Source organism: Falco biarmicus, chromosome 4 (assembly GCF_023638135.1).
Source record: "Falco biarmicus isolate bFalBia1 chromosome 4, bFalBia1.pri, whole genome shotgun sequence".
Taxonomy (NCBI): Eukaryota; Metazoa; Chordata; class Aves; order Falconiformes; family Falconidae; genus Falco; species Falco biarmicus.
The window spans coordinates 74,612,828-74,640,157 of NC_079291.1; the positions used below are offsets into that span (position 1 = coordinate 74,612,828).

Consider the following 27,330-nt stretch of genomic DNA (forward strand, 5'->3'; position numbering starts at 1 on the left):
ATAATAAAATGCAGGGAAATCGAGCACACGATGCTCACTGGAGTGAGACTTTTGGCACTGCAGTGCATGAGAGCCAGTTCTAATGCAATTATGGAAATAACCGCACTCCATATTACTGTGATTTTCATTATGGATACACTGCTCGTGCTTTGAGAGTCACAAGACTGGCAATCCAAGTTTAATTTTCAAGTTTAATGAACGTTATTTGCTGACTCCTGAATTCATGCTGACAAGCATTTTTCAGATGGCAGGGTATGAACTCCCGGCCTGCACACTCTCCAAAATTTGTATTTCAAGATGCTTCCTGGTCCTGCTACTAAAAGGGTCAGAAGTCATTATCGCTTTCCTCTAGTGGCTCCGGCTTCCTTGCTCGGTGACCAGATTTGCTTGGGGAGATTTCCATGCTGTCATCTTCCATTTCATCCTCCTCCTCCTCTTCATCTTCATCCAGGTCAATCTCACTATCCCCCGAGTCCTCCTGAAGGAAAGCAAGCACAGTTCATAACCAGTGCGGTGCTCAGATGGCAAGGCATCTGTGCCAGCTCAGACGCAAGGGATGGCGTTAAGATGCTCCTGCCCCCGCATACGTGCAATCACACACCTGGGGCTGGGAGGGCTGTTTGTCTGCACTTGTACGGGCCCAGATTTGGACTTGCTCTGGGGAGCAGCAGCAGATTCTGTAAGAGGTTTTGTTCCCACTCAGGCTGCTGTGCTGCTGGCCTTCCAAAATAATGACAAACCCGAGCCAGCCGCCTCTGGGAGCTAATGGCCTACATCGCTTTCACCAGCAGCTCTCCACTTTGCTAGGCAGTGGCTGCTCCGTTCCATTTATTGCAAACCTCCTTTCCCACTTCATGGGGCTGACAAACATGGACCGCCTGACATCTGCTGAACCTGTGCTATTAAAAGCCTTGCAGGGTGTTTGACTTTAAAAGTAATACCTGTTGTGAGACCAGTAATCAAAACACAGTGGAAGAAAATTAACTGCAGGAAAGAAACCCACCTGTGCCTCAGCGATGACCTCGCGCGTGCCTGGCCGTGCTGGGGCAGATCTCCCCTTGGAGAGCCACGGTGGAAAGAACAGGAGAGGCAGAGCAGGGGGGAAAAAAACCCAACAAAAAAACAACATAAAAGAAAACAAAGTAACCAGGATAGGAGCAGGGGAGAGGGCAGCAAAGCCAGTTACAGCCTAGGCATCACGTGCCACAGCAGCAAGTGCAGAGGTTGCGCATACAGCTGCTGCAGCTGCAGCCCACTTCTCTTCTCAACTGTATAACCCCATTAACCCTTTGCGGGGTTCTAACCAGCCTCACTAATTTCCTTCCCCGATCTCAGACAGGGCCCCTAGGCAAGCCTCTCAGCCCTGGTGCTGGCTCAGCTGCTCTGTTAAGGGGGCAGAGCCATGAGACAACTGAAGTGGCTTCAGCTGACGGCAGGAAGAGGCTGAAGGCCTTGGCTTGCCACACCTGGATCTGCTGGGGCTGTGCCAGCAGGGAGACAAGGGAGAAAGCTGTGAACAGGAAGGTCCAAAGGGAAGAGAAATTGCAGAGGACAACTGTCCAAACCTGGCAAGAACCCAGTCAAGGCCAATCAGGCAGCACTGTGACCAAGACCACAATGTCTTTGTCTACAGCGCTGGCACTCCTGACCCTACCCAGAAACGAGTCTGAACACCAAGGGCGTAAATCATTCCCCAGAAGGCAACAAAGAGCCTTAACCACATCCAGTCGGGCAGAAGCGAACAGCAGAGCAAGGTCTGCAAGCTCCTTTCCAGCAAAACGGTGAGGATGGTCAGAAAGAAGGGCAGCTCATCCCTCTCCAGCAAGAGACTTCACTTCCTTATTGCTACAGTGCCTCCTGGTCTCCGCAATGAACGCCTGACAGCAGTGGTATTTTCTCTCTTCTGCAGGAGAAACAGCCCACCTGGAGCTCTGCAGCGTTGCACAGCGAACGGCTCTTGTATGTGGTGGCAAACATTGGGAGTGTCCTACTGCTCTTGTGTCCTGTGGAGGTGCATTTCCCCATCCGCTTCCCTCCCATCGCAAACCCTCTCCCTGGGGCCACGCCAGCTCACCACGCGCCCGCCCGCCTCGCTGCCTGACCCAAGCCAGGCTGCACCCCCAGGGTCTGCTGTCTGCAACTGCCTCGGGTGAAGGGATTTCTGAAAAGCAAATTATTTGTTTCAGAGAGGCTTAACTTCTGTGCCACGAAGGCAGCGAAGGGCAGGGCAGTACTGAAGGGCAGACAATCCCCCAGCAGCACAGGGCTTCTTGCTGGCTGCAGAGACCATCCTCCTCAGCCAGACAGGAAGGCTGCAGCTACGCTAGGGGATCAACAGACAGCACAGGTTCACACACAAATTCACAGTCCTGGCAGTTTTTAAGTGTTTGCACTATTTCCTAGTACAGTTTTGGCCTGTGCCAACTAGCACTCTGCAAAACAATATTCCAGCACCACGTGGGGAACTCATGTTCCCTGCTCCTGGCTGGCAGCTGTGATGCCAGGCGCCTTTTTGGGGTGGTGGGGAGAGCTTACTGTATGGATGCCGACCATGCTGCAGCTGGTTGCAGCTTCCTAGTACAGATGTAGCACTTAGGAGTGCCCAGACACACAGACAAACTGCCCACACGTGCTGAAGGCCGAGCACGGCGGTCAGAACAAGTGCCTGCTGTACGAACCGTGTGTACCTGCTCGGACACGGCTCATTCAGGTGCAAACCAGGTGCAAAGCCAGTCGCTACGGAGCAGCTTTATCTGCAAAGCAGGGATCCCAAGGGGCACAGCTCACAGTTCCGCTCTCATCCCCATCCCATCACCTGGAGGACTGAAGGACCGGTGCTGTCAGTGCAGGCCATTGGGAGGGCTCTGAGGAGTGTGTTTTTAAAGCAACATAAGGGATTTATATCCACGCATCTAACCGCTGCTACACTGCACTGATCCCCTCTTCCCAACAGTCTGCCCCAACAGCTTCACAACACAGCTTCCCTGCAGCCCATGTGCCACTAGTTACACACTGCAGGCTGAGGCTGAAGTGCAGGGCAGTGCACAGAGATTCCCAAGAGCAAAAGAAAAATAGGAAAATATGCATCTAGGCAGATGAGAGAGCAGTCAGCTGGAGGAGAAGGAAGGGAAAAGCAGGCCTGGGGCATGAAGGTTCAGCAGGTAAAAAGGTGTTTCACAGAGCGGAGGACTGTCACTCTCAAGCACTGTCAGAGAAGCTCTACAGGCACACGGGATGGTTACTTACATCTTCCTCCGTGTCTCCACCTTGCATTGTTCCCACGATCCGTGCGCCAGCTCTTCCTGCAAGAGCAAAGAGAACTGTCATAAAGCCTGTCTTATGGTTAACACCGAAGGAGAACAAATAATAAAGTTCAGAGTTTATATTTTAGAGGACTAGTCAAACGGCAGTGAGAGGATGAGATCCCGATGCACGCAAGGTTGCCCCTGTTAAGACCTAGAGCTCAGGAGAAGGTAGAGGAGGGTAAGGCTGACAGTCATTCTAGTCAGGATGGCATTTCCACAGCCACCTTGTGCCGGTATGACAGTTCTGACAGGATAAGAGGCAACAGACACATTAAGAAACGGGATATTCTACGCAAGCACAAGAAACCACTTTTTTTTTTCTTACCGTGAGGGTAGTCAATCACTGCAACAATGTTGCCAAGAGAAATTGTCGAGTCTCCATCCATGGAGATATTCAAAACCCATCTGGATATGGTCCTGGACAAACCTCGTGTTTGAGCGGAGGGGTTGGACTAGATGATCTCGAGAGGTCCCTTCCAACCTCAACAATTCTGTGAGCTGGCATATTCCTTCCTCTGCTTTGGTACACAGAGAACAAAAGCCCATCTCTTCCACGTGGTGAGCCTCCCATCCTTTAGAGAGCTCCCTATGCCCGGATCCTTTCTGGTACCCCAGTAGGGACTGGCAGCTCCCAGGAATCCTAGGCAGTGCCAAGGCAAACCTCAAGAACTTCTGTTGAGAGTTGGATGTGTAAGTCTCAGGAAGCAGGTGGGGATCTCAGGGTTGCAGGGAGTTCACTGCAAAGGGAGAACGCACTTGTGCCTTCCTTTGTTACTTTTGGCTACGTAGAGGCCATATGAAACAGGGAAGGTGCTAGCACGGTCTGCTTTGCTGGGAAGGCTGCCCAGAAGGTGCTGGGAGTGGGTACTGCAGAGTTGTGACTGGGGAAATTCTGCGTGTGGGCTGACTGGGTGACTCAGCCCTGCTTCCCGGAGCCACCAGAAGTCACTCAGCACTAACCAGATGCCTGTTCAACAGTCCTGCTGTGATCATCACACTTCACCACCCGTTTATCTCCTGTCATGACTAATTTTCTCTATGCCAAATATGGATTTTTCCAATCTAGACAAAATCTATTTTACTTCTTTTTTACCATGAAAACAAAGCAACTTCAAAATATATGCTGTCAAAGCCCTTTTGTACACCCCAAAGTACAAAACAATACAGGTCCCTGTTGACCCCTTTGCAGATTGATTTGGATTAGTTGTAGCAAAAAGCTGGCTAATTGTCCAGAAGTCACCAAAACCCCTTGTTGCGCCAAGGCAGGTAATTTAAAGGATCTCTTGTCTTTAAATAAAAAGGTTAGGTGTCCTCTAACCATCAGGTTGCTGATAACACAGGCAGTGGAGATGGAATCATAATAAGATTTCTGGACAGATCTCTCTTCAAGCTCTCTTCAGAGACTTTTGCTCTAATTGACACTACACTAAACACTCAATTTGGAGATGATTACAACTGACCTTGTTAGGTGCCAACGGAACCACATTTTTGCCCAGCCTACAGATGGCTCCAAGAGTTCAACTGCAATTTTGCCGTGTAGAGGCTCAGCATGAAGCGTTAGATAGGGAATTATTACCTCAAAGGGAGAAAGCAGCAGGGAGCTCCTAAAACTGACTGGTAAGACAAAGCTGAGAGAGATCCTGAATATAAGAGAATTAAGATATTATGTAAGGAGAGCTGATGAAATAGGACAGTTCAAAAATGCCAAGGGAAGGGCTTAGAGAATGCTGACAGAAGGCCTACAGGGTGCTGGGTGCTGCTCTTCCATCAATGGAAACAGTAAGGACATCTCATGGGCATCTAACTTCTCACATTTGGAGGAAGACAAGAATCAGGGACTGCCCAGACTTTGATCCCTACATTGCTGAAGCCAGCAGCACCTCTGAACTAGAGACTGTGGGACCAGCAGGATTAGGTCCTGCAGCCCAATCCTAGGACACTTGCAGGAGACACCCCAGGTTGCAGAGTGGCTGGAGTTTGTGCACTGAGCTGTAGACTGAAAAGGAGAGAGAGCAGATTTTCCACATTGGTTGAAGAGCTTCCGTGACAAAGGCGGGAGTGTTATTTTAGCTTTCAGATCATAACCCCCCAAAGTTTCCGTGTGTGGGAGCAAGGAGTGGCAGATGCCATGGTGCATTTCCATGTGTACCGGGGGAGGCAGGAAACAGAGGAGTCGCCTGCACAGGACAGGGAGAGCTGGCAGGTATGGGAGCTGTTTGTCACCTGACTTTTTCTGGGTTCAATTTAGCTGGGCTCAGCTTGCTGCAGCATTAGTGCTGCACCACTCTGGCCACAGAGGCTCATGCAGCTTCCGAGCAGGTGAGAGCTTGTTATGTTTACGTACGGATAATGTGAATTCAGCTGGGACAGGCTGTACAAAGTGATAATTAGGTAAAATGTTAGTAATGAACAGACTGCAATTCACTGCACCTTTGGATTCAAATCTAATCTCTGCGCACCACCATGGTTTATAGCCACTAAGCCATCAAAAATCAGAAGCGAATGGGCATCCATGATTTTAAGCCTGTGAGCATTTGCCGTTTCTCCTCCGCGCGTGATGCTTGCCATTGTACTACCCCATGCAGCTGCCCACAATAGATCCACAGGACTAGAATTATTTACATGTTCTTACCCAGCAGTGGGTATATGTTAACCCTATGCCTGACAGCAAGAAGCGACGCTCAACCTGAGAGTTAGGGCAACCCGCCCATGAGGGGAAGGGAGATTTGCAGCTGAAACATTTCGCTCCCAGTTTAGAGATCTGCATTCAGTCTCCAACTCTTAATGCACATTCACAGCATGAGCTCAGATAAGACACCTCCCTTCCCTCTGCATCACCTCCACACGCAGAAAATTGGGATAAATCTTTTGCCTGATCTTCCTGATCCGTGTGCCCGCTGGGCACTGTGTTTGGAAGTGTGAGTGTAGCCCCTAGCACAAGGCCCTGATCTCAGCAGTTTCTAGGCATTGCTAAAGTACAATGATTAATGAAGCACACTACAGCAGCTGCCCAGGGCGGGCACACTTCTATTTATTTCTTGCTCCTCCACAAAAAGGAAATTCACTTGGAAGCGAGTAACATGTATCCCACTATTTCAGGCCTACAATCTCTCCTCCTTCTCCACTGGTCCAGTGTGGCACTGGCCATAATCCAGGCTGGAAGCATACAGAAATATCTCCTCTTCCTCAGGAGCACCCAGCTTTGCTGACACAAAACATACAGCCAAAGACAGTTCTGTTGGGAGCAGATGCTGAGATGGTGGGAGGAAGCTCTCTTTCCAGTTAAGACATTCATTTCTCTGAATTCCAATTGCAGCCCTTGTTTTGGTGCTTCCAAACACACTTGATTACCCCCCTTTTCCCAGCTCCATCAGCCTGGTAATATTGTCCAGCAGCCACTGTATCAGGAGACTAAAGACTTTGCAGACTCTTATCTGAGGGACAGGAATCTGCAGAGATCCACACAGAAATTCATGAAAATGAGAAGAGCAGCTGTGTTAGCTTTCTCCCTCCCAGGTTAATTTCCTTTGAGCCCTGTTAGCCAGATCCAGTGGCTCAAACACAGTGTTGACTGTTTTTTCCCTCCTGCTTGACTTACAGAGGCAAGGAAGAAGAGACTAATCTGACTCTACAAAATGCTTTTATAAAGTTTACAATTAGGACTTAATTTGCTTTACTAGAAAAATATATTCACTCCAGGAGCACAGCCACAAGGACCCACTGTACGCCACGTGTACAGAGCCCCAGTCACAGTAAAACTGCACTTGGTGAAGTTCACAGGGAAGGAATTTATTTTTAAAAGCTCATGGAGAGCAACATCAGTTTGGTAGAGTCCTCTGAGGTGCTCTGAGAGCAGGTGCATTTATGAAATTTTCCCCCTTGACTTCACACATCAAACAGCTGGAGAACTTGAGTCCTGCTAATTCACAGCCAAACACCTTTCTGCCAGACCCAGGCCTTATGCCTCAGCCTTCTCCCGCTGCCACCACCACGGTGCCTGTGACATCCAGACCCAACCTCCTCACTTTGACAGGCTTTGAATCAAGGCAAACACATGCAACAAGAAGCCTGCAAACCCCAGGGTTCAGGAAGAACCATCAAGAAGGGAGCAGCCTGGCCAGGTTAGAAGAGATTTTTGTTTCTGTTGCTCTGTACTTCTTGTTATCTGCCAAGAAAGCAGATGGGGATTTTCAGAGGAGCTCCGGGGTTACAAACAATAATCACAAACCCCACACAGACAGGAAAGGTAAGAAGAATTTGGCGCCCAGCAGAGCCTGTGGCAAGGCTGCTGTTGGTATCTGACTCACCGCTGCCCACCTGACGCCACATCAGGTCGATAGCTCGCCCTCGCCCTTCTGTGCAGACATCAAAATCTATTTTGGCCTCTGAAAGCACGAGATACAGAGCACCTGCAAGCCCCATTGAGTATGTGAGCTGCAGATTCCTGGTATTTTTGAGAATCAGGCCTTGCCATGCTGGAACTGCTGGGACATCAGGAGGATGCTGACAGTTTCTCCACACCCCTGGCAAATCCTCCCTAATGGCACTTGAGTTATCAAGCCTGGCATGACTCTGAACAAGACACTTTCTTCTGGGTTTTTGGGGGTTTTTTTCTTCCCCAAAACCACAAGCTCCAGGTACTCGGATTGCAGCAGTGGGACAACCCTGCTCTCCATTTCTCAAGGGTTTCTGAACAGACTGGCTGTGGGGAATGGCCTGGGAACACATCCTGCACTAAGTTGCGTGCCAGTAAAAGGCAGCTGTCCCTGCGGATGAAGCTGAGAGATCAGGGATGGGATTGCACTGCATTTGAATGATGCCTAGACAACTGCAGTGGGCTTCAGTGTGTTTTTCTTATCAAGACGCATTTCCACAACAGAGGAGAACGCAGCATTTTCAGAAAGCCTGCTAATTTTGTTACCATCTTGGTTTTGCAAACATAAATGCACTTGCATACATTTCTTGGTCTTGGACTCAGAGATGTCATTTCCTTTAGGAACCACAGTGAAGGGAAGAAATAGACTAATTATTTAACATGTGTTTTTAAAAATTAAGCAGGTGACAGCCACAGGAACTCAATGTGAACAAGACATCCAACAAGGAGCAGACAGCTGTTGCTCATTCCTAGTTTAATCCCTCCACTCCCCTGCATACTGATGACACACCTGCAGTTTCTACACACCTGGGGAGGTTAGAGGGAAGGAAAACATTCTAGAAATTCAGCAGCCGAAATCTGAAAGCGGCCACAAGCAGGGAAGAGAATTGCCACAAGTGGAATCTGACTATTTCCACTGAGAACAGGACTTTTCTACTTTTCAGCTTGCGTGCTGTACAGAGGGATTTGGAAACAGGACCATGTAAGCTCACCTGAGAAGATTTCTTGCTACTAAGTCAAAACTCCCATTCTCCCTACAGGACTACAAAAACCCAAGGGCTAATTCAGCCTCCGCAGCCTTTCCCCCAGCACGCATGGTACCTCTGGCCCTTTCCTAATGTCTTGCTAGCTGGCTCCTACTTATTAATCACAAGCTCAAGTTTAAGAAGGAAACAAGACAGGGAGGCTAAACATCATCATCTCAAAACACTGTCTGCCACCACAGCATCATCAGCATGCTCTGGGTGTGTGCTGCTCCGCGCCGCTGCCTCTGTGAGATGCATCTGTACAGGAGTGGGGATCCCCACAGGCCTGGCTACAGCATGGGAACAGCTGGTGCTGGCAAGCCAGCCCGCGTCCACCGAGACACGGGACCACACTCTCTCTGCCCCCAGACTCATGTCCGGTTTGACTGTTGTGTACTTGGTCCCATTTCCTCCAACGAGGTACACTCTGCTTTCTTAACCAGCCCTTTATTGTCATCTGCTGCATCCAGAGACACGTTTGTTCTTGCTATGTTAAACAGTGCAGGCTTTCACAGGCAAAAACGTTATCTATTCAGTAGCAAGTAGGCTCGCTACCTGGCTGCCAGCACGTCATTACCACATTGATCCTCTGGGTCAGTTCTGCAAAGGCAAAAGGCTCTGAGAGCGCTGCTCTCTCACTGTTTGACTTTGGAGTGATTGTTTGCTGAAAAACATTCAGAGTTTTATAAAGCTGTCTTCTTACAACAAAGCAAAACGTGGCTGAAGTTGTTACTGTCTCAGCAGTGAAATGGTCTCTGTGCTCCAAACAGTGTAAAACCACCCCTTAATGCCAACATGATAATAAAAAACCATAACAGCTAAAGCATTCAGATAATTGGTTTACAGGAGCTGAGAGATCCTGGCAGTGTGGAATAGAGGGTGATTTACTGCAGATAAGCACAGTTCCACAGTTCTGCAAGTGTGGATCATTTCTGCTTCATTCAGTTGCATTTCCACTGCCTACCTTGTCACAGGCACGGTGGGTGCCAGCCTGCCATGGCCAATCCTATCAGCCAGCGCCACCACTGGGAAGTGAAGACACCCTCGCGATGCTAAAATGCATGAGACTGGGAAGACGGATATACACATGTAATAACATCACTTCAAAATCTGCCACTTTTGACAGCACGGATGAAAAAAATCCACTTTAATTCATGGGGAGACTGGACAGGTTCTTAGGGAAAAAAAATAAATCTACTGAGGGTTAGACTAAAGCCGTGGAAACCACATCCAGCTCAGGAAATCCTGATGGGGGTTGAAATGGTTTGAGAGCAGGAGGGAACGTGAAGGAAGTTCCCACACTTTTCCCCAGGCATTTTCTTTCAGCCGGTGCTGGAGACAGACCTTGCACCTGACCCGACACAGCAGCTTCTGTGTTCCTAGGGCAAGGCTTTGCTCTCCTCATCCTGATCCCCACCTCATCTGCATGCGAACAGCCATTCTGCTGCAAACTACGGGTTTATGGCCTGTTTCAGGCAAAGGGCAGATTGTTAAGACCTTCAACATTGCAAGAATTGCTTTTTCTTTGGCTCTCTGACAAAACAAGAGCCTTATTCTCTAGCATCACTAACTCATGGTTTAACCTCAGGGAAGTCCAAGCATCTATTTTATTTGCATAACAGCCTCACTTACCTATTGCCAGACAGTTTAACAGCGCATGTGAATCTTTATTCACGTTGACAATATTAAAATTAAAAGTTATAGACGATAAATCAATTCTCTAAGTTACAAAAGCAAATGATTAGAGACATATGGATTTATGATAATAAGCCCCAACAAGGAGGAGACTTGCCTGTAATCATGGCGTTGTGATGACAAAACAGGTTGTAGTTTCACAAACCCAGTAAGCCAGCATCCGTCAGCTTGGTGCCTGTCCTCCAATAAATGCCTGCCATTTATTTTCACTCTCACGCCTGCTCCCTCCTCGAACAGAAGCCTTCCCAGCTTCCTAAAGCCGGGTTTGCTGTCTTGTTGAACCAGAAACATTGAGCTCAGAGGAGACAGAAGCTCCACAGTGCGTGACAGCTTCCTTCTTAACCTGCTACTGCCTACTCCTCTTTGTACCTGGAGAATAAGCGTTTGGTTTTCTCTCTGTACCACAACAGCTAGCAGCCTGGCATGTCTCCCCCAGTTAACACTCTTTTCTGCTCCATGGGAGACTAAATCCGATACCTTCAAGTTTTTTAATTGGCTAAAAGAATAAAACCAGGAGCAGCAATATTGTCAAAGCTGCATTTAGTTTGAATTTTGCTGCATCTAGACAAACCTGATGAAAGGACTCTTGAGGGTGAAAGTGTGTTGATTTTTCTCAATTATACCAAGTGGCCTAATAAGAGAGATTATCTCTCCCTGAGAACCTTGCCTTTATAATGGCAAAACACACTGGAATACCTGCCCACCTATTACAGACAGAGGGGGAAGTCTTATCTTACAATACTAATAACCTGGAAATTAGAGATGTAAAACTGAATCACAGCAGCTACAGGAATTGACCACTGTGGACCATTTCTCCTTAGTCTGAGAGCAAACATGGCTTAGAAGCACCACCATGTAAGATGACACAAAGCTTCAAAAGAAAGTGATTGAAATATCTTGATTTAAGTCAAGGAAAAATGCAGTAATTAATACAAATAATGTTCTTGTTATGCTGCCTTATTTATTAAGTGCATTTTAAATGCAAACTACCTGTGCCGAAGAACATGTACAGATTCTTGGTGTGTTTAATGACAAATAGCCAGCGAATGTTCAGGCCTGGTTTTCTAAAGAAGGTGATGCACCTGACGTTTATCTCAGACCTTGACATATCTCCGGAACTTCAGCTGATGAGGGTCAGGCAGTCAAATATACCACCTGTCGATGAGGGACCTGGACCAAAGGGGCCCCTTTACCCAGACAGAGAGGTGCAGATCTGAGCCTGCTTGTCACAGAAGCATGCACTCTGGATCAGGCTGGAGCTCCCAAAGGCAAGCTTTGACCTGACTGGTGTGTCTTGATACAGTCCAAGCTTTTGCTCCTATGTTCTGGATGGATAAGAATGGGCAGGGCTGAGCGAGCTCACTCTAACACGAGCAGCAGAGTCGTTAGCGTTAGAAAACTCAAGTTTTCCTAAACAAAAAGTATAGACTTTTTGAACCAGCGGTACGGACAGAGAGCCTGTTATTAATCTCACAGTGTAGCTACAGCTAGAGCAACTGGGCAACTTGCCCAAAATGATGATGAATAACCTCAGCAAAGCAGAAATGTGAGCCACAATCCTTCCCTTAAGAGTCTTAACAATGTTTGTATCCACTTCTGCCAGCAGAGCACTGTAGGACTGCAGCGCTGTGAGTTAGGATGGGGAACACAACCTCAGTCCCTCTGGGTAGGTAAGGACCTCAGGGGCCGTTTAACATACCTGGAGCTCCTTCAGTAGTTCACGGCAGGCAAGAGGCAAAAAGAGCAGAGAGTGCTAAGGGACACTTCTGACTTACACAGAGATAAGGAGAGTGAAGATTGGGATGGCAGCTGTGTGGTTAGCAAACAGCACACTCAGAGGATGTAGAAGTCAGAGGATAATTATCTGCCAGAGGTAGTTTACTAAAAACTGGAAGAGACCTACACAGCAGAGGAAACATCTCAGGGATTTGAACTGCTTGCTTCAGTCTGACAAGCTAATGCTGAATCTCCAGGAAGTGTAATTAATGATAACAAAGCTCTTCCTAGAAAAAATTCTACTTGCAACAAAATCTACAATTTCTATAATAAAGCTTTTCACTCCTAAAACTGGTATTAAGAGCTAACTCTGACTGCAGCCTGTACCCACATCATTAGGTTATGACGCCCTCTGAGATGAACCATCACAGACAGTTACGCAGTCATTTCCAAAGCTCTAAAAACTCTGTCCAAACCTTTCCTTGAGAAATGGCAATGTAAAACCCTTAGGGAATAAAACCCTTAGGGAATATTAGCATTTCTAGCACTTATCAAGGATTTTGAAGTTTTATGAAAAACAGAAGAACTGGGGATAAAAATGCTTGAATTATATTGACTTGAGAACTTCAGATTCTTGCTTTGGTATCAGTCAGAGGAGAGAGCAGAATTCAACTCAGAAAAAACACATATTTGCGGTTTAGCTAAGTAACAGGTTCCAACAGAAGTAGCAGCACATGAAATTACCCGCACAGGCACTTCATCCAGATCCCAGAGAGGCTTTTGCTGATGGTCAGAACCACTCACTGCTAACAAGAACACCAAGAAGAACTAATCTGATTTCGTTGTCATTTTGCTTGACTACGGACTAAGCAGAAGGTTTCTTTTTCCACCTAAGCGAAACACAGACCCTCAGACAGTAAATCTCTGAGTTGCTTCTGACCAGGGCTCTAGTGGAATCAGCAGCCAGAAGCTGCAGTCCTGCTCCACAAAAACAGTGGCAGAAGCCAGATGTCCTTCCCTGAAAGAAATAACTCAGGTGTGCACACCCACGACTGTGTCAGTGCGGGTGGCTTTATAGACTTGCTCAAGGTCTCCTTTTGAGGAAGGCTCTACTAGAATGAGCGTCAGCAGCTAAAGGGAAATAAATGCTTTGCAAGGAGAAATGGTATTCCTTCTCCACAGCTTTGTATAAAGCTACTTGAAGAATCTGTAAGGCAATACCAAAGCACATTCTACTTTTTTCAGTATAATCCTTAATTTGCTCCCCCCAAAGTACTGCTTTCTCCACAAGACACTGTCCTCTTACAGCTCATGAGAACTCAGCAGAGCCAATATCCTTGAATGACAGCTGGGTCTTCTTACATTTAAGGTTACTCAGATAATTCCAGCACATCCTTCTGAATACAGGCAACTGAGGAAAGGTTGATACCTTGCAGTAGTGTTTGCATGGTGGTGCGCCGCTTCATGATTTGCCTGTCTTCCACTTCACTGTCAGATCCTTCATCCTCTTGAATCTCTACATCGGAATCATCATTATCTGGTTAAAACAAAAACAGTGGATAAATATCACTGAAACCAACCCACAACTCCGAACAGCAGCTGGCACAAGAGACGCTAGCAGTCTCTACCTTTGTGAAGTCCAAGATTAATTAAAAATGCAGCCTCAGACAGAGCATTGGCTCTACTGATGAGCACAGGGAAACAGGTAACACCCACATCCTAAGTAAGGCATCCTTCTACACGCAAGTGCCAAAGAAGCAAACAATATAAACAATTGTCTTGGGACAACGCTCAGGCTGTACTGTAAAGGTACTGTTCTAAACACACTCTCTGGGCACGGAGCGTGTGTACAGTCAGAAGGTGCTATTTCAGCAACTGATTTAAAAAGAATCTTTTAAAAGCATTTGGAAAGTGTGGTCGTATTTAATATATCTCCTAGTCTTTTACCCTGACATAAACAATATAAAAAACTGTCCCCTTAGACTGTTTGCCTTTCATTTAATCATAGCTGTTAGAAGAGCACAGTGAGACACTCCCAGACAAACAAAAGCAGTTACAGGCAAACCCAAGACACCTGGAGAGACAGGAAAGCTTCCCAACATGCAGGAACTTCAAGTATTTTCATAATCTGCCTTTGTTTTCTTCTTTCTATCCAAACTAAAGCCTGTTTAGTTCCTTACTCCCAGTTCCCCAGTCACCAAATCTGAATAAACCTGAAGGACTTAGATAGGTCCTTCCGATGTTTGAAAGGATGACAAAACTCTTCAGATACTTAGTGCCTGCAAAGAAAAGGGCAGGCTGTTCTCCGTGCCAGCTGTACAAGTCCTGCCTTGAGGGTCACATCCATGATCAACCAAACTGATTCTCCTTTGAGCCTATCCTGAAGTAGAACAGCGGGTGGAAAGTTTGGAGCAGGCTCTGCTCTGCTCAAGCGTTCTTCTGCCCCACGATCCTTCTATCCCTGTCTCCTTGGTCATGGAGCCTGCTTGCATGCCAGCCTCCTTGGCTCACCGAGACCAAGCTCCGCTTCCCACCTACTGCCCGCTGGTGACTATTTACTTCCCTCTTCCAACATTCAATCCGTGAGCCAGATCCTCAGCTCCTGTCACCCTGTGACCTCTTCTCGCTCGAGGAGAGATGAGCCCCCCTACACCAGCTGATCTTCCAGCTCAGAGCTGACGCTGCGTGGTGGCCGCCCTGCAGGAGTTCACAGGGCTGTGACAAAGCCAGCAGGTCCCCGCAACGAGGTCAGCACCCAGCACAGCCACAATGGCTGCTCATTACTTAGAGAAAATAGGCGATTCTTTCCCAGGTACATTTAATTACACATGTCTGAGCTGAAAACGGAAATAACTGCTTTAATTATGATTAGTAATGAGCTGACACATCTTTGCAATATTTGATTATCAGACAATATACAAATATTAGACATTTCTCCATCAACTTTTTCATTGCAATATTAAGTTAATGACAAAATATAATGGCAAGGGATGTATTTGATACCCTGGCAAGATTACCTGGCTCCAGCAATCTTAGCCACAATTTCTATTTGTGTTGCACTTTCTTCTTTGGCAAGCAAAGGAATCGCTCACTGCTGTGTGACCCGAATACTGTCTCTGTTCATCTGGTTTTCAGGAAAGTGAGGTTTTGTTCAGCCTTTGCCCAGGAGAACTCCTTGGGAAGAGCCACATGGAGCCTAAATAAATGATCCAGGTTTGTGCTCTGTATGTTAAAGAACAAGACTATCTCATCTGCAGTGGCTCTCGCTGCTACCACTAAATGCCCTCATACTTATTTTGTGGGGGTTTTGTTCTTTTATATATAATATATACATTTTTTCAGCAGCATTTCCTCCCTTTCAGGGTTTGTCTTCTGTGCTTAGTATCAGCATAAAGCAACGAAAAAAATAAAGCATATTACTACAAATTCCCACGTACTAGTACACAGAGTACAGAACACATTTTAATGGACCTGGCTTATGAGATTTGCATGGGTTTACATGAAGATTATTTGACTTTTTGCAACAAACTGCTACTCAGCAATCCATGTGCCCAAATTTAGGCCAACACCGGCAGCTTACTGGAGCTTAAGGCTGGTATTTTAACAAGCTCCTGTATTTTTGTTATGAAAAGGTAATCAGCAGAACAACTCTATAAACTCTGGCCCATTTTCCCCCTGCTGTGATTTACTCTACCGCACGGAGAATACTGGCAAAGTCTCAGACTACCTGACAGAGAATACACTGGTATTTCAGACTCCACTTGCCTTATGTTTCAACATTTCCATTTCATAAAGGTGGGTTTCAGTCAACTAAATTAGTTTCATTTAAAGCAGTTGGGCCACAAAATGTACATCCTGGTTACAACTGAAAAACACTGCTCTCAGAACACGCGTTGTTTGTTCCAAAGCACACCTACTGTTTCCAGCAAAAGCCAGAGCAGATACCTGGACCGATAATGCTGTATTTAAATGATTTTATTTTTGGTAATTTGCAACGCTTGAAGGACCAGCACAATTTAATAACTTACCAGTGATTTCATTACAGATTTGTTAGTTTGCATAAATATTCAAGTAAATGTATCCAACTGTAAAATAAGAAGTTACTGTGGTGAAGATAATGAGCACAAAGGACATCGTTTATTGATATGCTTCAGAATTAGATGTAAGTGTGGTTCAGCATGTTCAATTTCATAATAAAACCCACTGCTCTGAAAACACAGGCACTGGCTCCACAGCAATTACTGGATTCAGCAGGATGTTGGTTTTGGCAAAAAAAATGATCAAAAAAGTCAAGTGGGCAACTGACAGCCACTTGATCCAAAATAAAATCCATTTAATAAATAGCATGAAATTTTAGAACAGGAGAAAAACAGGGGGTGGATTGGCATTTTAATGTGACCAAAGGGAGAGTGAAGTTCAGTGCCCACTTGAAAGCCTCAGTTCTACCAAATCCATACTCTTGTCTCACCAAATTCAAGAGCATCAGGCTGTATATCTGCCTGAACGCTATGTATTTGCAGCTCTGCAATCTGATGAGAAAGAAAAGCTTTGATATATAAATTTCACTAGGGAACATCCCTTGTCTTTAGTACAAAACTGAGATGCTTTGTCTGACCTCTACAAACACAATTCATCCTGGTACTGAGAGCTATTGATCGAGGTCCGGATACTTGTGGCTCCTGCCAAACCTCAGCAGAAAGCCTGGATCTTCAGGCCTGGGTATACTAAACATGGGCATATATATTTGTATACCAACAAACATCAGCCAGCAGGTCGCAGAGGTAGGTCTAAGCGCACCTTCTTACCTCGCTTGGTCATTTTAAAATGGTTTATTGCTACAGTATCCAAGCTCACATTTTTAATAGTAAGGATGATTAACTACAGCCCAGGGGAACAACAGGTCTCTGTCACTTGAAACAATTAAAAATAACTCGTGATGACAAGCTCCATTTAGACTGGGATTTGTAGTCTTGGCACAGGAATAAGTAGTGATTTTTTGGCCTATTTTGTAGAGAGGTCCTACTTGGCGACCATAACTATTTCTAATGATCATAAAAGCCAAGAATCCATTAAAGTACTATTAAATTAGGACATGAATTTGCCATTATTTAGCAAGCAAAACACAAGACCATTGTGGACGAGTTCCAAGTGTCTGTAACAAGAAGATGGATGGCCTGAGCATTCTGCGGGTGACAGTGCTGAGCATTAGCAATACCATCCAGGCATCTCACCCTAGTGGGAATTGCCCAGTGATTCACTGCTACATTTCAAATGCCACAGTTGTTGCAATGGGGCTTTTTGTTTATCTGCTGTCAGATTTTAAGGCATCAATTCTGAAGCAGAAAGGGTATAAGAGATTCACTGCAGCAGCGTCATGCAATTTGCTATCCAAAGCACGTTATTTGCTCTGTTTAATTGAGCAAGATGGTAAGAGCTAAGCACATTTTGCTTGGCTGTCAGAAAAGAGTGAGTTAGCTTGGCAAGTAAAACTGGCCAAGGAAACACTTTAGTTGTGTATCAAGCAGAACTGAAGCTCTCCAGGAACATCAGTTAATCCTGTTGCTATTGCTGAACAATACTGAAGTAGCGCACATTTCAAATTGCTGTGTAACGTGGATGTTTATTCATTTCACAGACCAAGCAGGAGTATGCAGGGTGGGCTGACCAGAGTAGCACACCAGAAAGTGGGACAGTTAACAAAAAAATGTGGTTTTACAGCAAATATTTTCACAAACTGAACTCAAATCCTGAGCATAGCATTATCCCAAAGAAATACAATAAATATTCTGAAAAATTTAAAGTATTTATCTTTAGATTTTCAAAACAAAATATTTTACTTATTTTTAACTATATTGTCTGCTTTTAAATTGACCAAAAAAACCCCAAATTAAAAAGAAAGTGAGTAAAAGCAAATGAAAAAGCGTGTAAAAAAGTGAGAAAGAAATATCTGGAAGTGTAATGAGCTGATTAGTCTGAAAAAATGTATTACAGTCTAGAAACCTTTCCACTTGTTACTTTTTTCTCAGCAAATGTGTTTTTTCAACTTTGTATGAACCTGAAAAAACATGTTGAATTTTTGCTGTGGCCAGTGAACTTCCTAGCCTTCTCCCTCTCACATCGAACTATTATCAGAGCAACTCTTCACATATCTACACCTGACAATAGTTCTATCAACAGCCTTCACAGTGCTCATCCCTGTGCCGTTAACCACAAGGAAACCAAGCCCCGAGTTTCAGTCAATTGGCATTTGGTACCTTGCACCAGCCTTGGATGCGGCACAAGGGCAGCATGCTATGTGAAAAACACCACACTGTATATTGGTTTCTCTGAGAGCATCTTATGTAAAATAAAGATTACAAAAATAACAGCAATTTACTTACTGTAAACATAACTGTCATCAGAAAAAAATTTCTGTACTGCTGCAAGTACTTAATTGCATATATTTTCATCATGCAAATAATACTCAAAGCTTGATCTGTATCTAGAATTCAACATCTTTACTTAATTTAGGAATGGTTTTTCATATAAATTAGTGTTAGCTTTTTTTTTTTTAGTGCAGTGGTTTTATGGATATGCTCTGTCAGAAATAAAAGATGATTTGCAAAATAGGCTAGCAAAAGAATAAACCAGGCTGTCTCTGAATGATACTAAAATTTTTGCAAATTTTATGCAAGTACCATGACATATCTACGGGTTTTCTGTATCCTTAACACAGACCTGCACAGTTCAACCTACATTCCACAGCTCTTCTTTGCAAGAAACAAGATTTAGGATTCTCTGGCATTAGTTCAGCCTGAAACTCAACTGAGAGCTGTCCAGAATTCCTGCTGCAGAGAAATGAATTGTTAATTTGCAACCCTTCTTACCAAATTAGCAGGAGATAAGGTCAAAGGATCCAGACAATAAGAGAACCACATCAATTAGGAAGGTACGCAAAGGTAAGAGTGCTTACATGGATGCTGACTTTTATCAGTTAACGGTAACAAATTTATCACCAGATTCCAGCCTCTGCTGTTAGAAAAGCCTCATTAATTGTTTTGCAGCTCTCAGGGGCAAAGTGTAACAAGAGTTGGGGAACCTTCCCTTTCCCTAGCAGGAGGTGCTGGCCCTGTGCTACCCCTCTATGTAGGAAAGCAATGAATCTGTTCAAACAAAGCTCATTCCACCACCCCGGACCTTCAAGATTCATCCAGAGGGTCTTAGGACACTGGGAGATGCCAGGCCAGCCTGCCCACCTTCCGCTGAGCCGAGCTGCAAGGGGAAGAAGCTAATCCCTTTGTCTCCAGAACCTGCTGCATGAGCAAGACCAAGTCAGAGCAGGGTCTACTTCGCCAGTCCTGCGAGCAGGCACAATGCATTTGTTGGGTTGAAGGCCCAGACAACAGAGTCCTACATTCTTTTGACAAACTGAAGATAGAAGAAAACTTAGGATAAAAGCATTTTGTTGTGTGTGTGGAGCATTACTCAAAAATGCAAGTGGAATAAGGAAGTATTTCTTCCTCCCAAAACCTACTTCAGAAAGATGTTTCTGATGGTGAAGAAAAGCCCTTGTTTACTCTTCCTTAAGCCTATCCCATTAATGGCACATTCTGTCCTAGAGGGAGGATTTAGCATGTAGAATCTCCAGACATTGGTGAAAGGTTTAAGTGCTCATGCCTGTAGCACTTTATGCCATTTCCCCACAACACACACAATGCTCACAGTACTCGTTGACAAAAATCACGAACTGCCAGACCAGGGCTGGAGGGCTCTTGGGAATCCCCTGCAGCAGAAACTCCATCTCATATCGCGCTTCGTATTTCTAGTGTGAATTTCACTACTAACCTTTGGAGGGATTTGGGCAGGCAAAGCTGTTCAGCGATGCTGCACCATTTCTGCTGCTGTTCCTTTGTTTCCTTTCAAGCAAAAAAATGTCTTTTTCTTGTGACTAGAATCCCGGGATTAATGTAACCATTCTGTAAACATATCCCCAGTAGGGCACTATGCCATTTAAGTCACCAACCTCTGCATTCTCTTACCAAAGCAAATGTCTTGGTTTTGAATTGTATGAAGTGCATAATTTAACTAAAAATGAGAGGAGGAGAGTGGGGTCTGGTCTGAGGGGAAAGCAGAGTCTGGTACCTGATCATTTTATGTTAGCAAACCGTGGTCTCAGAGAGCTTTACAACATAAAAGAAATTAACCTTACAGCATGCAGTAATGAAGCTGTGCTCCATGCTCGTGACTGGGGAAACAGCCTCCAAGAACCAAATTTATTGTCTCAGTTACACCTCTGCAACTCTGCAGACTTCCACGCTGCGTACAGATAAAGGCAGACGGGAGCCAACAAAGATGACTTGATTTTCCAGGGTTATGGGACAGTCAATAAATGAGCCAGCACTGAAAACAAGGATCCTGGTGCTCTTATCACTAGAATAATTACTAATTATGACACTAAGTACTTGAATAAAGATGTATTATGTTAATATTAGAGGTCATTAGAGGATATAATCATGTGTGCTGAGGTGGCAGTTAAATCACTCAGTAAAAGGCAAGGTTCATATTATTTCAGAGATGCAAAATGACAGAATAGTTTTCCAAGCTGAGCTATACTTCACACTGCTAATTACTGATGATAGCTGTTCATCTCCTCTTGAACTTAATTTATCCTGGAAACTGTCAGATAGCAGGACCTGGACTTTTTCACTCAAGTACATCCTTGAAACAATTCCACATTCTTGCAGTTTATATTAAAAACCCTATGCTTCAACTAAAGACTCTTTACTTTTTACTGCATCGACATAAGGAGATCAAAGATGGGCAGCTCACCTCACGAGCTTGCTCTGAAAATCTCTGCCAGCAAACAAACTGTGAAATGCAACTTTTATGTCTTTACTCAATTTCAGCTTTCATGAACTCTCCCCTCTGATCCTGCGAATTAGCTTTCAATCTATTTTCTCCTACCACCATATAAAAATGCACATATTGCAATATTAAATTCACAGAGGTAATTAATGAGGAAGTTTTTGCTGATGCTTGGCTCAAAAGGAGCAAAATCTGGTTTGCTTTCTACAAAAATCTCAAGAGGTTATTATTCCCTCCTGATCCTCAGCTAGAACCCTAATTAATTAAGAGTAAGTTTAGAAAAAAAAAGAAAAGCACCCAAAATTTTAATTGCATTCACATTTTGCAGGTACACTAAAATCAAGCAAATGCAAGCAGGCAAACATGGATCCCACTTTGAAGACCAGTGATATTAAAGAGGATTTCAAGCTGAGAGATTTTCATCTGTGAAAGTTATGATCTGATAGACACATCACAAAGAATTAGTCTGAACGCAGAACCAAACTCCACACCACACAATGCGGCAGGCTAACTGCTGAAGACAGAAATTACACTCCAGTTTTGCAAGGCACACCAGCACATGTGTAATATGAGGCAGCCGAGCGGTCCCACAAACCGATGAGGCTACTCACCTACACACAAGCATTTTGCTGAGAAGAATCACCTAACCAAGTTTGTTTGCAAACCATCCTTTCATCAGCAATCCCATCGTGCTGGGAAAAGTGCTGTATCCACAGGGAACCCATACAGGTTGTTGATAATAGTAAAATGAAGCCTAAAATCTGCTCACTGCAATTGCACAGCGTGTTTAGTGGATGACTGTTTCCATCCCTCGGCACCGCAGGTAAAATTTACAAGGCAGAGGAGCATTTCACAGAGGTTAGGTTCCCTATTTCACTGTTTTCCTTTTCATGTTATTATAATTCCACTTTTTCTAATATAGCCTGTTGACGCCGTCATCTGTCCCGTGTCCCCTCAGCTTCATGCGTGTAAGCGGATACTTAAACGTGAAGCAGCCAGTACTTAATTTCTCTGCTAATAGAAGTAGTGAAGAAATGCCACTTACTTCCACTCTTAAGCAGGTGCTGTTCCTCTTCCTTCAGCCTGTTCTGGGTGAGACGTAGCATGTTTGCTGCTTCCTGTAAGAGGTGAAAACAACTGAATTAGGAAAGCTGCCACACTGCCCAGTCAAGTAGCTAATTGAAGGGTTTTCACAACAGTTGAGGGCACTCACAGGTAGAATGAGAATCGAAAATGTCATCATTGAAATATTTTATGAAAAAAAGGTCTTAATTGAATTATGGGAGCTCCTACTTTGCCCACGAGGGTCAGGATAGAAAGCATATACTCAGGTAAAACAGTGCACTGAAAATCAACCATACATTCCCACTGGCTGAAACCTCACTTATCACATAGAAAATGAGTTCATTTGTCTTCATCCCACAGAAAATTACCGCTGTTACAGGATGCAAGTAGCTTTCTTTGGAAAGTAGTCTTTGGTAGTTGTTTTCAACCAATACTCCACTAAACACCAGAAGTGGTTTGTGAAATGACTGCAGCCTCGTAACACACAAACCAAATCAGAATAAATTCACACATTTCCAAGCATGCAAACAAAATAGGAGCAAAAAGCCTTATCAATAAGCTGGAGAAGTAGAGCCATACACCGCACTATAGTATTCGGGTGCAAAGCAGAACCGTGACAGTAAGACGTCACAAGGCATTTTGTTAATTTTCTTTTTTGGAATATAGCAGGTTGTTAGATAAAAACATGCTGAGAAGCACTACTGTAATGACAGCATGATAAAGTTATGACAAATGCAGTCCAGAGCAAAGGGGGAAAAGACAGACAGAGCAGTGGTCGCTGTGCTGAGAACAGAAGCAAATCACAAGTCTCAACCCATTCAAAAGAAGGCCAATGGTAACAGAAAATGTTACAAAAAGGCCCACAAGGGCTTCAAAAACCTAAGAACTGCGCAGTCAACTGAGTAAGAAGCCTGACAGCCCAGAAGGGAAGAAGCAAGCTGATGGCAGCAGGGCAGTGGCAGTTAAGACAGACATTCTCATTTCAGCAAAATGGATTAGTAAGAAAACATGGCTAGCTCTGCAGACAGTAACTGATGAGAGTAATTTTAATCTTCTAGCACGCATACACTTGCAGAACATCACAGATGAGGTAGACTAAAGGACTATTTGATTGCTGAACACCACAAAGCAATTGGTTCACTGACTTCACGAAGTCCTCCACCCAGTTAGGAATAAAATCTAGCAAACTTACCATGAGACTGAACTTTAGGAGCTAAAGTTCACTATTCCAATAGCAGCATCAGACATAAAAATATCTTTTTAATGTCAGCTAGTTTAAATTTGGGTAATGTTAATGGTGAATAGCAAACTAAACATGATGGAGAGGGTAAGATATGAACGCATACAATCAGATTCAGATAGAACCAACAATACTAAACAGGTGGCAAACTACTGATGGAAGGATTTAGCCACACATTTTCCTAATTTTAGTGTCTTCAATTCCAGTCAAGCACGATGAGTAGATGGGAAAGCTAATTAACTGTGGATTGAACTAGGATTTTTCTGAGTCGTTAATATTTCTATGTAAAATATGCTTATAATTAAAACCATCAGTTGCTATGACATAGTAAAATCTGCACATTTACAGTGCATTTGCAGAAAGGAAACATGGACTTAGTCTGAATATCCATGGGACAGAGGGAAGAAAGTAAGAAGAGCATCTGAAAATGGTTGAATGGTGGGCAAGCTTTTCACACTTCCAGGTGGAAATGTGTACCCATACGTATGGCAATAGTGCACTAGCTGAGAAGGGACGATCTCCTCCCACCAACCTCTAAGTAGCAGCGAGCCACCAAGTCCCACCCAACACACAAGGAAGTTGCTGGAAACAGAGGCCTGGAGGCTGGGTGAGGATGCCCCACAACTTGGCATAAACATCTATGTCTTGGGAGTTGAAATTCATGCTGAAAAAGGTTGCAGAGAAGATGCTTACAGGTGGTAAGGGGAAGTGATATGTCACCTGTACCTGGTGAGAAAACCCGCTCGGTGCCTCTCAAGGCCACAGAGTGAATAACTTCTGATCCAAAAATCTGCTTTGGACAATCATGCAAATTGTCTGCTGTACAAACTCTCCAGTACTAATAGAGACAAGGGCTCCATGGATGCTAGGAAGACTGCTAACGATTGCTTGGGACTGTAAAAATAACACTGTAAAACTGAAGCAGGCATGGCAGCTTCCAGGGCTATAAAGCAGAAAGGTCATGATGCAAAATCATACTGAATGACACACTCCAGCCACAACCTGCAACAATATAAACTTGAAATCTCTGAAACCATAGATAGATGTTTCTGTAGGGAGAAGCTAATTCCATCTGCAAGAACAAGGAAGGAAAAGGCACAAGCATGTCTTAATAACGTTTCATATAGATACAGAACATTTTTAACACCCTATTTAGGAAACTGCCCTTCTTTTGTAATTACTTCTGTAAGGAACAAATGACAGAAAAGTGTGACCAAAGATGAAAGAGAAGATGCAAGGATGCTGAGGATGGTGCGGTTATGGTAAGTGGGCCAATAAAGGTTACCTGCCTCCTCTTGGTCCATGCTGTTGACCGTGATACAAGTGATCTCCACATAGCAACAACTCATCTGCACGCCGCCTGCAAATCTGCACAGCTCAGTTCAACTGAGAAGGGGAACTACTGCAATGATTAACATTCTCCATCCTCCTCAGTGTTAGCAAAGCTTTTTTAAAGACTGATGACAGTCAAAATGAATGTGGACATGAGGCAAAATTTTCAGAGGTTCCTAGCTACCAGTGTTTCCCTTGGTCTCTGTAGCACATGCCCGTCCCAAGACCTCCCTCTCTAACAGTGGGTCCCAACATTTTCTGACTGAGCCTCACAGCTGCATATTCTTTTCCTACCTTGTCCTCCCTATCTGGTTTCTTGGTTTCTCCCAGTCAGTCTTAAGATTTAAAGATGGTCAGTGGTTTAAACAAGTCTTGCCCCTGCCCCAGCAAGCATTTATGACACAGCCTCCCCATTGCTATGTCTTTGGAACAATGGAGTAAGGAAGGGATCAATCAGCCATCTGAATTTCAACCTCACTGGCTGTTGCAGCCTACACAGTGCATATGGCAAAGAAAATCTACAGGGAGGAAAAAAAAAAAAAAAAGACATCTACCAAATGTCATGGGGACAAATTCATAAACTCATGTCCTGGTTTTAGCTGGGATAAAGTTAATTTTCTTCTTAGTAGTTAGTATAGTGCTGTGTTTTGGCTCTGATGTGAGAACAATGTTGACAATGCACTGATGGTTTTAGTTGTTGCTGGGTGATGTTTATACTAAATCAAGGACTTTTCAGTTCCTTGGGCCCTGCCAGCCAGAGGGCTGGGGGAGCACAGGAAATTGGGAGGGGACACGGCCAGTACAGGTGACCCAAGCTAGCCAAAAAGTTATTCCATACCATATGACATCATGCTGAGTATATAAACTGGGGGAAGAAGAAGGAAGGGGGGGACATTTGGCATTATGGCGTTTGTCTTCCCCAGTAACCATTACATGTGATGGAGCCCTGCTTCCCTGGGGACAGCTGAACACCTGCCTGCCCATGGGAAGTGGGGAATTAATTCCTTGCTTTGCTTTGCTTGTGCATGCAGCTTTTGCTTTACCTATTAAATTGTTCTTATCTCAACCCTGGAGTTTTACATTCCTTTCTGATCCTTCTCCCCATCCCTCTGGGTGAGGGGGAGTGAGCAAGCAGCTGTTTGGTGCTGGGTTGCCGGCTGGGGTTAAACCACAGCAACTCAGAAAATGTCCACAGATCAGTGAAATAATGGGTACAGATATAATCATTGCCTGATACTGTGATTACAGGCACAAGTTAAGACAGCTGTAGCTGGCAATTCAAAGTCAGTCAAATAAGCAGTCACCCTGCGCTGCACCCCGGGCCGCTCGCTCCTTCCCTTTTTTCACTCTCTCACTCTGGTGCAAGCATTTGTGCAGCGACACATAAGAAACCTGGTGAAAACTAATCCATCAAAACAAAATTAAGCCAGGCAAACTCCTTGTTGCAGTTCAGCATGCGGCTACACAAATTCTTGACAGGCACAGTGGAGGATAAGATGTTGCAGTTGTGGGAAAAACAGCAGGGGTAGGAAGATGGGGTACTGTTTGTTTCAGCTTCAGTGCTGGTTTATGAACTCAAAATACAAGATAAATGAAGTCTAAGAAAATGGTTTAACCATACATACGAGCCACTTCTCCCCCTTTCCTCTAGCCTCTTACTTGTGCTGCTGTCAGCAGCTCAGCTGATGTTGTAGCAAGCCAGCCCAGAGACTTAACTGGCAGGAAAAAGTTGGTTTTCTACTGGTTTATGTTTCTGAATCACTCAATGCACACTCAGTCAAACGCTGCTGTCAGCCCAAGGGAGTTGCTGGACTGTACATTGTCCCTTTCAAGAGTAGCCCATCACTCCATCAGTTCAGCTGTGCTGCCAAACTACACCCTGCAAAAGCTTATCAAAACCTGCAGCAACAAAAACTTTCAAAAGGGCAGCCTCAGACCAGTTGGAACCAGGATAGCATCAGTTAAGTTTGGTTTACAGTCCTTAACAAGCAAGATCTTCAAAGAAGGGGGCAGAAGCGATGGGCAGATCATATATCTAGAAAGTAAATGGAATTTATCATGTAATTTTTTAAAGTTACATACTTACTTAAAAGAATCCATGGCGAAATCTTAGCTCTGTTAAATTAGTGAAAGAATTATAACAGCTTTATTGGTTTAAGATTTTGGGTGTAAAACCAATGACAACTTATAAACAGCGGAGTCAGTGGTAGCTTCAGCTTCTCTTTCTACCTGCTGCTTTTAATGACTGCTGTCATCAGGCTGCAGCTTTTGGCCTCAGCGGCTTCCACCTTCACTGCAGACACCACTCCCCACACTTCACATTATTCACACTTAACAGCCACGATTTATATCAGCTCAGTGAAAACAAGACCATGCTGATCAGAGATGCTGTTCTGTTTTAGGCTGGCCACCTCTGTGTGACCCAGGGCTTCTCAAATGTGACAAGGGAGAGAAGCTAAGGGCGTGACGGACCGTAACACCATAGATACTCTTTCAACACATACACGTCGTACAACGGACTAGCACTCCACACAGGACAACAGTCCAGCTTTCTGCGCGGAGTGGCAGAGTGACAGCTCCATGAAACAAGAGGTGTAGCCTTGACCTCGTGAAGCACCTGCAGGGAACAGCCTGGGCACCTCAGGATGCTGTACGAGCCGGAGCCAACATTTAGGTGCCCTGTTCAGTCTCTCCAGTAAACAAACAAGGCTGAAATGCTGCAGGCAAACGCTG

General features: G+C 44.7%; 1 protein-coding gene across 5 annotated transcripts in view; it reads right to left on the reverse strand.

Moving 5' to 3' along the window:
- Positions 1-171: 171 nt before the first annotated feature.
- CLUAP1 (clusterin associated protein 1) overlaps positions 172-27,330 on the reverse strand; it is a 68,731-nt gene continuing 41,572 nt past the window's right edge. For 3 of the 5 annotated variants that reach the window (XM_056336781.1, XM_056336777.1, XM_056336778.1), the window contains 5 exons: positions 22,006-22,078; positions 13,546-13,653; positions 3,247-3,302; positions 1,004-1,057; positions 172-478 (listed from right to left, as the gene is read on the reverse strand). In XM_056336781.1, the coding sequence (XP_056192756.1) occupies positions 326-478; positions 1,004-1,057; positions 3,247-3,302; positions 13,546-13,653; positions 22,006-22,078 (444 nt within the window). In that variant the 3' untranslated portion in view covers positions 172-325. The remainder of the gene's footprint in view (positions 479-1,003; positions 1,058-3,246; positions 3,303-13,545; positions 13,654-22,005; positions 22,079-27,330) is intronic. The other 2 variants (XM_056336780.1, XM_056336779.1) reach the window with 2 other exon arrangements.